Source organism: Bidens hawaiensis, unplaced genomic scaffold (assembly GCF_021521415.1).
Source record: "Bidens hawaiensis isolate Kalapana, Puna unplaced genomic scaffold, B.hawaiensis_p1.1 tig00069169_1, whole genome shotgun sequence".
Classification (NCBI taxonomy): Eukaryota; Viridiplantae; Streptophyta; class Magnoliopsida; order Asterales; family Asteraceae; genus Bidens; species Bidens hawaiensis.
In genome coordinates, this window is record NW_027502212.1 from 30,441 (window position 1) to 43,179 (window position 12,739).

Below are 12,739 nucleotides of genomic sequence, written 5' to 3' on the forward strand. Positions count from 1 at the left end.
GACGAAGAACCTAATGACAATGAGAATAAACACCATAGTTATAACAGGGCTGTTAATTTCTGACACGACATGAAAATTCGGGTCATAAACGGGTTCAACCGGCCTAACTCATTTATGAGTATGCCCGATCTCAATAGACCCACACAAATTATATGATGGTCCTAACCCATCCATAAACCCCAATCTATACGTATATAAAACCGGTATATATGTACACTCAAATACATACACACAAACACACCCTGTCAAACCAAGACTAATCAATCAATCAATCAATAATAATAATAATAATAATAATAATAATAATAATAATAATAATAATAATAATAATAATTGTCAACTAACCTTCAACGATCCATCCGCTTCTAAAACCTCATCATCTGCATCATCAATTAATTTCGTTTCTCCCAATTAATCAACCATAACAGCCATGGGAGTTCAAATTCAAATTCGCACAGCAACAGATAATAATAGTCTGAGCGAGAAAGCAGCGAAGATGCGAGAGTCACTGCAGCAGAGTCAATCCATCACCGATAACATGGTCTCCATTTTAGGTTCCTTTGACCACCGTCTCTCTGCACTCGAAACCGCCATGCGTCCTACTCAGGTTTTATTAGATCTATCCTTCAATCTCACCTTCTTACTGTTAATTAATTGTGTTCGAATTAGGGCACCGATCTAATTGATTGTTAATTGAGTTATAGTAGATCAATCTATGCTTAATTTCATAGCTATAGGGTTTTGCTTTGCACTATTTTAGGGCTTCTTTGTATATTTCTATTTTTAGATATGCTTCTAAATTGTAATGAACTTATTATTATTAAGTAGTAGCACAAATCATTTGGTCCTGAAGGTTCCTTGATACAGTGAAGGGTGTTTCAGTCATTTTACTAATGATTTGATGCATCAATTGTACGAGTTTTGGGACAAAAAATGCAAGTATATTGTCGTTTGAGTAAATTATAGGCATGGATTAGGTAACACCTGCGGTAATTACTTAGTGAAGGGTATTTTAGTCATTTTACTAACAATTCGATGCTTCAATTGTACGAATTTGGGACAAAAAATGCAAGTATAATGTCATTTAAGTATATTATAGACATAGATTAGGTAGCACATGCGATAAGTACGTAGTGAAGGGTATTTTAGTCATTTGACTAAGGATTTGGTTCTCAAGGTTCCCTGATTTGTCACAGTGAAGGGTATTTTAGTCATTCGACTAATGATGCGATCCTTTGGTTGTACAAATTTTGGGCCAGAAAATGCGACTATAATGTAATTTGATTATATTATGTTGTCTTTTAGATTAGGACACATGCGATACGCAGAGCTCACGAGAACATCGATAGAACATTGAAGGCTGCTGATGTCATATTGGACCGGTTTGATCTTTCTCGTGAGGTTGGTTTATTATTCTCTTTGTTTCTAATGTTATGTATAATATTATTGATAGTTGATTGAATATTTATGTTTTGAAATATTTAGGCAGAGGCTAAGATTCTTAAAGGGCCACATGAGGATCTTGAAAGCTATCTTGAAGCTATTGAACAACTAAGAAGCAATATTGTGTTTTTTACGGATAATAAAAGCTTTAGAAGTAGTGATGGTGTTATTAGTCATGCGAGTAATTTACTTTCTAAAGCTATATCGAAGCTCGAACAAGAATTTAAACAACTCTTATCGTCATACAGGTTTTTTAAATCAATTTAACCCTTTTCTAATATTTGTTTCAACTAACTCATATACTTATAATATTACCTTTAACTTTCAGCAAAGCGGTTGAACCTGATCGGTTATACGAGTGCTTACCGAGTTCACTGAGACCGTCTTCTGGATCACCTGATGCAAAGAATCCTTCTAATAATAACGCGGGTCATATTACTGCTGAAAATGCTGTTTTTGCTTCGTTAATTCTGATACCACCGCGGGTCCTACCATTGCTTCATGATCTAGCCCAGCATATGGTCCAAGCTGGTCATATACAACAGTGCCTTGTGATTTACAGGTAAATAACTCCTTTGTTTTCTATTAGTTTGTGAAAAGTTACTACTAGAGTTTACTTATGATTGGGTCTGTTTGGGCTGTGTTTGTATCTCAGATGCTAGTTAACCTAAATAACTGACCCAAACCACTAATCAGTGGTTTGGTTTTGTTATTTTTTAAACCGGAAATTATGTTTTCGTTTCGGTTATACCTTGCTCCAAACCGAACCACACCGAAACTAACCGCACCAAACCCGCACTGAACATGGGAACTGAACCACACCAAAACCGAACAGAACAAAACGAACCAAACATGGGAAGCGCGAACCACACTAAACTTATTTGAATGGTTGTTATTGGATTTATGGTCCAAATTCATTATATTGGGCCAAAAACTTTAGACCCAAATTCATGAATAACAAATTTTTAGGCCAATAGTTTAAGGCACACATTCATTATTTTGGACCAACTTTTTTCAGGTCGACAGATTTTAAGCACAAATGTAAAACCAAAAACTGACCCATGACCGAACCCGTGCGTAAAACTGAAAACTGAAAAACCAAACTTTTGATTTTGGTTCAGTTTGAACCCTAAATTGACCCAAACGGCCAAACAGAACATAGGTTTCGAGTATTAGAATTGTAGTAGATTAGATCGTTTCAACCTGCAAAGTGTGCAAGGGTACATGCTTATTATTAAGTACATGTAACTGATTTAAAAAATTAAACAAACATATACAAACAAATAAAGTATAAGTGGTCTTTTCATATTTTATTAGGGATACGCGTTCTGTAGTCTTAGAAGAAACCCTTCAGAAACTGGGAGTTGAAAAACTTAGCAAAGATGATGTCCAAAAGATGCAGTGGGAGGTTTTGGAACTCAAAATCGGGACGTGGATTCATTTCATGCGTATTGCTGTAAGTTTATTAAAGTTTATTAATTAGAAAGTTACATAATATAAATAAATAAATAAATATTGCAACGTGCACTTGGTTATATCTAATCTTATTTTTAAAACAGGTGAAATTAATATTTACCGCAGAAAGAAAAGTTTGTGATCAAATGTTTGATGGCATTGAATCACTTAAAGATCAGTGCTTTGCTGAAGTGACAGTTGGCAGTGTCGCCATGCTTCTTAGTTTTGGAGATGCAATTGCCAAAAGCAAGAGATCGCCTGAGAAATTATTTGTGGTTTTGGACATGTATGAGATCATGCGTGAGCTACACACTGAGGTATGATTATATTCTTACCATCGTTTATTTAAATGCTTTCGGCCAGTTTTGGGTCGGATCCGTTTAACTAAGCGGGTCATGTACGTATCAACCCGAATTTATCTTTATTTTATTTTTTTTAAATTTGTTTTATGTCATAAGTTATATTAATTGGGTAATTTATGCCAAAATTTTAAACTTAAAAAGAGAAATATGATGTAAGATTTTATAAATTATATATTATTGGTTATATACTTTTGTATTTCTTGTTATATAATTGTAATTGTAATTTTAAAGTATTAGTATGCGGAAAAAATGAAAATTCAAACATATTCGGGTTAGACGTGGCATATTCATGTCAACGCACGAATATTCATGTTGTGTTGGGGTACAAATGTCTGAGTGTCTGACTTGTGTCGGATTGGACCTGCAAACACGCCCCGTTTGGCACACAAGAGTAGGGTATAACAGTGGGGTCCCATGAGTTTACGAAGTAAGAGGCTCTCACGGTTGCAAAGATAACTGTATAATTAATGGTCTTGTTAGTGCTTACAAGTTAATGTTTGCAGATTGAATCACTTTTTAGAGGCAAAGCATGCAAAGAAATTAGAGAATCAGCTCTAGGTTTGACCAAAAGACTTGCTCAAACAGCTCAAGACACATTTGGGGACTTTGAGGAAGCTGTTGAAAAAGATGCAACAAAAACAGCCGTCTCAGATGGAACTGTTCATCCTCTCACAAGCTATGTCATCAACTATGTTAAATTTCTGTTCGAGTACGTGTCATCAAACTATATATTGAATACTAATGTATTATGAGTTTGTAATGTCGCTTATTGTTTTGACATGATCTATTTGTTGACTCAGTTACCAGACAACTCTAAAACAACTATTTCAAGAGTTTGAAAACGGGGAAGACTCAAATTCACAGCTAGCATCCGTAACAATGCGGATTATGCAGGCGCTTCAAATCAATTTAGAAGGAAAGTCAAAACAGTATAAAGATCCCGCTTTGACCAACTTGTTTCTCATGAATAATATTCACTATATGGTCAGATCCGTACGCAGGTTCGATATTTTCAATATAATGATTATTTTTCTTTTTTTTTATTTATATATATATTTTTTATATTTTTTTTAAATTTGGTGTAGGTCGGAAGCAAAGGATTTGTTGGGGGACGACTGGGTGCAACGGCACCGAAGGGTTGTGCAACAACATGCTAATCAATACAAGAGGATAGCTTGGGCAAAGGTAAATTATTTCAAACAATAAAATTAGGCCTATAAACGCACTACACATTTAGTGAACAATTCGTGAACCGTTTGGTGGGAAGTTTGTTTTTGTTCGTTTATTTAATAAATGAACGAACACAAACAAAAACTTTTGTTCATTTAGTTAAACGAACGGGCATGAACACATGCCCCATTTGTTCATTTATGTTTGTTAGTTTACATATGTTTAAGTTCGTTCATTTACATTCGTTTCTAATAAAATTTTTTGGCCCATTACAACTTAGTATAGTTTTAACAACTTTTTAGGCCCAATACATTGTTTTTCACATTACTTTTAACTAGTTTTAGCTAAGTTATATATGTTCGTTCGTTCATGTTCAGTTATGTTAGTTTGTGAACCGTCCGTTTATACTGTTAACGAATGAGCATCTTCATTTTCTTAACGAATGAACACGAACTAGAAAACCCTGTTCGCTTAATTGTTTATGACTTCGTCTTTGATCGTTTGTTTCGTTAAAGTTAAACAAACAAACACGAACATGCTCCGTTCGTGTCCATTCGGTTTATTTACAAGCCTAAATAAAAATAAAATACTTTTTAATAACTATATTACAAGGTTATGTTAAAATTTTGTGTTGACTTTTTCAACAGATCCTGCAATGTCTCACAATTCAAGGGTTGACTTCATCTGGAGGCAGTGGTTCGGTTGGGGGCGGTGATGGAGGAAACAGCAGCGGAGCCTCACGAGCACTAGTAAAAGATCGGTGTGTAATTTCAAATAAATTATTTGTTTGAAAATGTTTAAATAACATTTTTATGAATTTTTATTAATTAAAATATATTGAAATGTGGCGGTTTTAGGTTGAAAATCTTCAATACTCAGTTTGAGGAGCTTCATCAAAGACAATCTCAATGGACCGTTCCCGACACCGAGCTAAGAGAGTCTTTAAGGCTTGCGGTTGCTGAAGTCTTGTTGCCTGCTTACAGATCCTTTCTTAAACGTTTCGGGTAATACTATATAAAAAAATTTATAACCATATTTCATAGGGCTGCTAAACGGGGTCTGTGTTCGCAGGTTGTCAGGTCAAACCCAACACAACCCCGAAAATTTTATGCGAACCCCAACACAGTTCCCCACACATGAACCCAAACACGACATATGTGTTAGGGTTTACACGAATACAACCTGTTTAACCCGATAAATAATTTAATTAATTTTCTTTTTTTTTTTTGCAAATTAATACTTTAACATCATGATATACATGTTATTTTTTGTTTTCTAAAATCAATTGTATTTGTAATATGCCAATTTATTTTTAAAATTTAAAATTTCAGTATAAAAACGCCCAAACAGTTTTAGTACATAAACGTATTTTGGAGAAAATAAAAAATAAATAAATGGGTTAACAAGTCAACCCATGATCCTTTGGGGTTCAACACGAACACAACCTGTTTAACTAAATCCAAACCTGTGAATTTCGTGTCGTGTCAGAAATGCACACCCTTAATATTTCACGCATTTGCTAATTTTATAAAATTATGTACATTTAAAAAAAATTAACTTTTGCAGGGCACTTGTTGAGAATGGGAAGAATCCTCATAAATACATCAGGTATGCAGCGGAGGATCTTGACCGCATGCTTGGTGAGTTTTTCGAGGGTAAGACTTCGAATGAAGCGAGACGGTAGAGTTGAATTACTGTTTTGCCCTTTGTGGTAGTGAACGATACGAGAGCATATATTTGGGTATGGATTAATTTTTCTTAGTTGATGATATTATTACTGTTGTTGAATATTCTTTTGTAATTGTGTATAGATTTAGTGGGACAAGTTACATTCCTAGTGATTTAATCTTTTTCATTGTAATATTTAGATCTGTTTTGTGTTTTGTTTTTTGTTCTTTTTCTTTCTTTCTCCGTTTAGCTTCATCAACTTTTAAATTTTAACCTTTGCTCGCGGGTACGCCAGATTAGGTTTGATATCTTCCATAATCCATATGGTTTTTTCGCTAATCATGCTTAATTAACTTACGAAATAAACATTTTAGGTTAAAATCTGATTATTAACTTTGTATAATCAATCATTTTTCGAAACTGGGGTTGCAAAGTGCATTAGTCTGTTTATCACAGGGACGCAAAGAGTATTTATCTTAAATATTTTTACATGTATTTTTTTATCTATATAAAAGTAAAATGAGTTGCTGTGAGTTAGAAGTATGCAATGAAAATTTATGCTAGTCTTCTTCATCTTTATATTTGTTAACATTCATGTGGTTGATTTGAATTTGTTTTCCAAAAGTCGAATGCTGCTTTTAATTTATCAGAGAGAGAGATCTAATTTTGGTTTGCGTAACCCATGTTTCATCAATGTAAGGCATAAAGTTTTCATTTTTATCTTTGTCTTTTTCATCGCACATGTAACCAAAGACAAAGAAGGCTAATAGCAATCAGGTTCTACAACAATGGCATTGGAGACTACCTAGGGGTTGTAATCGGTGTGGGGTCATGAGCGATCATCTTGAAAAAAAACAAACTGGTTAATATTCGGGTTAGGTAATTGCCCATGCGGGATCCGAGAAAAAATCCATATATTGAAAATGGGTTAAAACTAGTAAGGAGGGATGAGAGAATGACAAGTGGCAAATATTAGTATTTTTTTATTAGAATAGATAGATTTTAGACCATGTGTAGTCATAATGTCCCACCCATGGGCGTTATGACAGCCAGTCAACATGATATTTGGCAGTGTCGGTTACGTTCGTTACGGTATAAGCAACATTGGTAAAACCCTGTCGTTGTCGGTCTTGGACGTTGAAGTGGTGAGGCTACGTGATTTCGGTCAGTTTTCATCATGTCTGTTATGGTTTCGGTTGCGTTCATTAGATACCAAAACTAAATCATAAATTAAAATAAAAGGTGAGGTGGACCAATGGGATGACGTCGGTTCTTAGAATCGGGTGTTGGTAAAACCCGAACATTGTCGGTCGCGACCGTTGAGGCGGTGAGTCTATAGGAATTTGGTTGATTTATGTCATTACTCGGTATGGTACCTGAACTAAAATAATAAAAAAATCGTGCAGTTGCATTCGTCACGATACCAGAACTAAAGCAATAGATATATAAAAATTGAGGTGGACCAATATCGTGGTACGGTCACTAAACCTGAGTGTTGTTGGTCGCGGACGTTGAGGCGGTGAGAGTACACGTATGTGGTTGGTTAAACATAGAAAAATAACCAAAAAAAGTCATTTACCATTATGTTCATTACGATCAGGGCTTTGTAACACCAACATTTATCTTTACTATATATAATGTACATAGGAGTAGGAATATAGGAAAAGGCAAAAATTCCTTTACAATACATAGGGCCCACCAGCATCTACTGGATAAAAAACACACAAGATAAAAATCAATAAATTTTCAAAAAGCTGGACTTGAACTTGAGCAACCAGCATATAACAAACAACCTACCATACACAATAGAAAGGCCACAGGCATCTGAAAGATCTTATTCCTCTTGCCACATTTATTTAAATTATATCTTAAAGCCATATCAGTGGCGCTGAAGAGGTAGGTCCCAGCAGAGCCCAGTTGGACCCGCAAGACTCACCTTGAAGAGGAACGTCTGCGCAGAAACCAACTGGATCCGCAGGACCAACCATGCTCAGAGACGTGACGTCCTTACGCGCAGTATGCAAGCTGGTCCCGCAGGAAATGCCTCCCAATGGTGAAGGACTCCGCCTGTCCCCGCAGCCTCGGATACAAGCCATCAGGGAAGGCCACCCGCGCAGCAAGGCTACACGCACAAGGCACTTAGCTCTCAATCACTCAGTGTCACCTGAAGGAATGAGCAAAGCCGGGAACAATCCCGCACAAGGGCGGGAGGGGGAATACTCCCGCCCAAATAAGCCAGTCCGTACGATACAGGAAGATCTTCTGTACTGTACCTGACGAGGTATGGGAAAAAGATCTGACTAAAGAGACGACAGCTTACTGACACAGTATGGCGAGCAGCATGCTCCTGTACTGTGTCACTATTAGCCGCTGCCTACTCACCAACTACTGCCATACCACGTGCGTAGCCGGCAGTTGGTGGAAAAGGAATAGTACACAGCAGGCCTGGTCACTATCAGCCGCTGCCTACCCACCAACTACCAGCAGGGCACGTGCGTAGGCCACTGTTGGTGGAACAGGAACACTGTTGCAGCCGGCCATACCTCCTTGGAAACCTACATTCGGCTATAAATACCCCAAATGGTATGACCATCTCATCTTATCTTGTATCATCATAATATACCTGATATCTGCTCTAGCAATCTCTTAATATATATTTATATTTAAAGAGCAATCTAGTCTGATTCTCACGCCGGAGGGTGGTCACAAGGAGGAACCCCCCCTTCTCAGTGACGAGCTCACGGTCTGTTTTGCAGGTTATCAGAAGAACCATCTTCTCAGGGTCTCACCCCTCGTGGGAAACATCTATCTAACCCCCAGGTTACCAGTAACCTGCCCGGGGTCCGGTTAGTGTTTCTTCATTGGCGCCATCCGTGCATAAAGCTAGAACTTTATTTTTCTCCAGTTTTTTCAAACTTCTAAGATGGTTAAAGAAACTCCGGTAACCACAACCCCAGCTACTGGGGGGAATACCGGCAACACAGTTTTTACAAACACTACCCCAGCTACCCAAGCCGGGGCAAGTGAAGTAAATTTTACGAACACTACCCCAGTTACCCAAGCTGGGGCAAGTGCAGTAAATAATCGCTCACTGGGAATCACCGATACCCAGTTAGAGAAACGAACAAGACTCCCCCGCCAGACTCTCGATGAAGTTAAGGCATGGGCGGAGGCACGACAAAAGGAATTCCAGGCTGAGTTGGACGAACGCTTGCGTTCCGTACAACAGGCCGACGAATTCGAATACTTAGAGGATGACTCGGAAGAATCCGACTCCGACACGAACCCTCGCCATAGGGCAAAAGGGAAGTGTAAGGAAACGGACTCCCAACCGAAAAGGCATTTTGGACAAGCCTTCAAACCAAAAAGCACAGGTGGAAGTCCACGAGACTTCTCCAAAACATTCAGACCAAACGTTGCAAATGCGGGAACGTCCAAATTTGCAAGGGACATTGCGGAAGCAATCGCCCCTAAAAGTGCCAAACAAATGTCCAGCATAGGCACATATGATGGTATATCCGACCCAGATGATCATTTGAACAGATTCATAGCGGGGGCAACCGTCAGTAGTTGGACGGAACCTACATGGTGTTACATGTTCCAAATGACACTGGTCGGGGCTGCTAGAGCGTGGTTCGATCGTCTACCGGTCAACCACATCTACGACTGGGCTGACTTCCAACAGAAGTTTAGCCAACACTTCAGCCAGCAAAGAAAGTATACTGAGGAGCAATGGACAATCCTCAAATGCATTCGGGAAAAAGATGAATCTTTGCTGGACTTCATAACTCGCTTCAACTCGAAGAAGCTAAGTCTGGGCAACATTAGCGAAGATCTTGTCCGCGCTGCTTTTATTCAGGGCGCAAACGACCCAGAGCTCATCCGCACCTTAACGGGTAAAGATGGCATGCCATCCACATGGGATGCCATCATGACAGCAGCTAAACGCTTTGCGGAAACGGAGAAGCAACTGGGTAGAGATCTCCCACAGAGCACAAACCTCTACACCCAGAAAACAAGAGAAGAAAACGTTCTCACCGCCCGATTAAACAAAAAGCGGAAGCTAGGCATTTGGCAGTCAAGGGTAAACTTTGACACCTCATCCGACTTGCAGCATCGGTTAGGCGGAAGGGATAACGTACAGACCAACAAGAACTCCAGATGGACGCCGCTCACCAAAAGCGTCACCGAGATATTCGCCACCGAGGAGCTCCCATGGCTAAAGCCTCAAATAATCCGACATCGCCACAATGCTGATCGGAGCAAGTACTGTGACTTTCACAGGACAAAAGGCCACAACACCGAAGAATGCATAGACGTGAAGGACATGGTCGAAGCATTCGTCAGAGATGGGACGCTCGCGCACCTCGTGGCGCAATGAACGCTGAGCAGGCTGATGCGTATAGAACCCTAGCTGGGAAAAACACGAATAAAATTCCAGCTTCAATGTGGAGACTACATGCTGCGTAAAGAACGAGATCCCAAACCAGGTGCGTATCGGCTCGATGGCACTCCCATCCCAACATGGAAGGGAGCTCATTTACACAGTTTGCATGTAAATCAATTCCAAATTTGTAAAGAAAAGGCCAAGAGCCACTTCTAATGGAAACGATTCTCCTTAAAACATTGACGCTGATGATTTTACATTTACATTTTTATGAACTAACACTAATATGCCGGTTTTCACCGCATAATTACGTGAAAAGTCGTTGCATGGGGAAGGCGGCAAAACCCGCATAAGCCCAATAAACGACAAACCTTCACGCAGGTCAGTCGAAGGGGAAAAGTTCAGTCCCATTAAATGAAAGTGCCGGTCTATCCGCATGAATCATGAAAAAGGGAACTGAACACTAACCTATTGACAGACGCGCGTCGAACGGTTCAAGACAATTTCTAACAAAAGATGAGGAAAACCTACACGCAGGTCAGATGGTAAAGTTTAGCCATCCTACTACGTGCAAGTGACGGTCCTACCCGCACAATCACGGAAGAGGAAGCAAAACTTCGCACCTATCTACCACGTTCAAAGGTTAACTTATCCTAAAAAGATAAGGAAAACCTACACGCAGGTCAGATGGTAAAGTTTAGCCATCCTACTACGTGCAAGTGACGGTCCTACCCGCACAATCACGGAAGAGGAAGCAAAACTTCGCACCTATCTACCACGTTCAAAGGTTAACTTATCCTAAAAAGATAAGGAAAACCTACACGCAGGTCAGATGGTAAAGTTTAGCCATCCTACTACGTGCAAGTGACGGTTCTACCCGCACAATCACGAAAGAGGAAGCAAAACTTCACACCTATCTACCACGTTCAAAGGTTAACTTATTCTAAAACACTTGGAAAATTGCTAATTTAAACTAAAGTATGCAAGTCATACAACGTTTACAAAGCAAGGAACCCAACGAAAGTAGCGGTCTTACCCACAAAAAGATTTATATTTCACAATGGTTGATTACAAGAATGGCCGGGTAACTACCCGCCTACAAGAAAATAAACCTATACAAGCTAAATCTATCCTAGCAGCGGGAAGGGATCTTCAGGATCAGGCTTCAGGGCCACTTCCACTTGGACCAGCCCCATCAGTAGAGCGTGGCAGTTCAAGGAAAGCCTTAAGGATAGCTAGCCCATCATCAGCAGCAGCAACTTCATTCACCTTCTCCACCACCGGATGCGGGAAGGCGGCATACTGATTCACTGCTTGGTCGTAAACAGCTTCAGTATCAACATTGTACAAAGGGAAGTTGGATGGCGGGACGCCTTTCTCAACGAACCCTAGACCAAGCAGGAAGCCGACCTTTTCCCCATCCTCGTGAGAAGCGTTGAGGGCTGCGCTCATAGCATCGTCGTAAGATGTCTCTGAGAAGACCCGATGCACAACCTACAAAGAAAATATACAAGTGTCAAACCTTTTCTATTTACAAAGAAAAGCGTAAAGACATGAAAACATACCTGAGACAACGCTTCTCGAAGAAGCCATTCCTTGGTAGCCAGAGCTTCTTGGAGGGCAGCTTGAGCTTCGTTACGGGCGCGTTCGGCTTCACTCTTGTTGAGGTTGGCAAGCAACACCTCTTTAGCCGCAGCCTCTTCGACGCCCTTTAGCTTACGCTCGGTATGGTCAAGCACCCCCCTCTGGTCCAGGATTTCTTGAAGCTTCTTAGCATCCTCCATTGCCAAGGCATCATGAGCCTGCTGGAGAGCCTCTAATTTTGCTTTAAGCTCTTCATTCTCCACGCGTAGAGGCTCAGCAACAGCTTCAGCCTTGGTGGCCCTCTCGGTTGCGTTCCTCGCAGTTTCCTTAGCCAGCCGAAGCTGTTCATTAACAGCTTGGGCAGCCTTGGAACGGGCCTCGAGTCGAGCCTGAACTTCAACCTCAAGGGCCTTGAAGGCCTTCTCCTTCTCCGCAGCCGCTGCGGAGAGTTTTTGGTTCTCCTCCCGGATAGCCCGCGCCTGAGCTACTTCTTTAGCGCGAGCTGCTTTTAACTTGTCGTTTTCACGACAAAGCAGCTCGACGCGCGGCTGCATCCGGGCGAAGAGAACCCGAAGCTCATTGCTTAGCCTACCCTCCTGGTAGCTAGCCATGGCTTCCCCCAACGCACCACTGGGAGCAGCGTGACGAGCCCATTCCACGCACTCCACAG

General features: G+C 40.2%; 1 protein-coding gene across 1 annotated transcript; it reads left to right on the forward strand.

Moving 5' to 3' along the window:
• Positions 1 to 325: 325 nt before the first annotated feature.
• On the forward strand, positions 326 to 6,313 carry LOC143605360 (exocyst complex component EXO70A1-like). The gene is made up of 12 exons (XM_077081507.1): positions 326 to 607; positions 1,306 to 1,401; positions 1,486 to 1,691; positions 1,772 to 2,005; positions 2,761 to 2,899; positions 3,003 to 3,215; positions 3,764 to 3,969; positions 4,061 to 4,261; positions 4,346 to 4,445; positions 5,078 to 5,190; positions 5,288 to 5,434; positions 5,997 to 6,313. The coding sequence occupies exons 1-12, from the start codon at positions 431 to 433 to the stop codon at positions 6,112 to 6,114; spliced, it is 1,950 nt and encodes a 649-aa protein (XP_076937622.1). The 5' UTR covers positions 326 to 430; the 3' UTR covers positions 6,115 to 6,313.
• The last annotated feature ends 6,426 nt before the right edge of the window (positions 6,314 to 12,739 follow it).